We start from the raw sequence: 510 nt of genomic DNA on the forward strand, positions 1-510 counted from the left end.
TATAATGTACCCAGAACAAAAAAGTCTAACATCTTCTCCACCAGCAGAGACGTAAGGCAACATCTGTGTATGAACACTGCTGAGTTTTACAGCTTCTCTGCATTTTCCATCAACTAAATCCCAAGTGCACATTTCTCCAGTTTCACTGCTACTGACAATATAATTCTGTTCCATAATAACACTTGCTCGACTGAGACACATTATAGGAGCAGTATGACCAACAAGTAAACATCTTGGAGTCATCTTAACAATCCAATTGATAACACAATTACACAAAACTAATGCTAATATCTTTGATATATCTTTGGTATATAAATATACATTTACCTTTAGTGTTTCAGGATCTACTTGCCACAAACATATTTGACCATCATAACATCCTGTTACTAAAGTTTTTTGATCTCGAGATAAATAGATACAGGAAATGCAATGAGTTGGAGCTATGCGACCCCATAAAACTATGGGTACTACTAAACTTGCACCCGCTGTCATTTTTAAAATTCAACCTAT

The 510-nt window shown here is 35.3% G+C and overlaps 1 protein-coding gene across 1 annotated transcript in view; it reads right to left on the bottom strand.

Annotated features, from left to right (window-relative positions):
* LOC108570305 (WD repeat-containing protein 7) overlaps positions 1–510 on the bottom strand; it is a 13,724-nt gene that overhangs the window by 12,349 nt on the left and 865 nt on the right. The window contains exons 2-3 of the mRNA XM_017932143.1: positions 328–506; positions 11–243 (exon numbers count right to left, since the gene is read on the bottom strand). Of these exons, the coding sequence (XP_017787632.1) occupies positions 11–243; positions 328–492 (398 nt within the window). The 5' untranslated portion in view covers positions 493–506. The remainder of the gene's footprint in view (positions 1–10; positions 244–327; positions 507–510) is intronic.

Source organism: Habropoda laboriosa, unplaced genomic scaffold, assembly GCF_001263275.1.
Source record: "Habropoda laboriosa isolate 0110345459 unplaced genomic scaffold, ASM126327v1 scaffold68, whole genome shotgun sequence".
NCBI classification, from domain to species: domain Eukaryota; kingdom Metazoa; phylum Arthropoda; class Insecta; order Hymenoptera; family Apidae; genus Habropoda; species Habropoda laboriosa.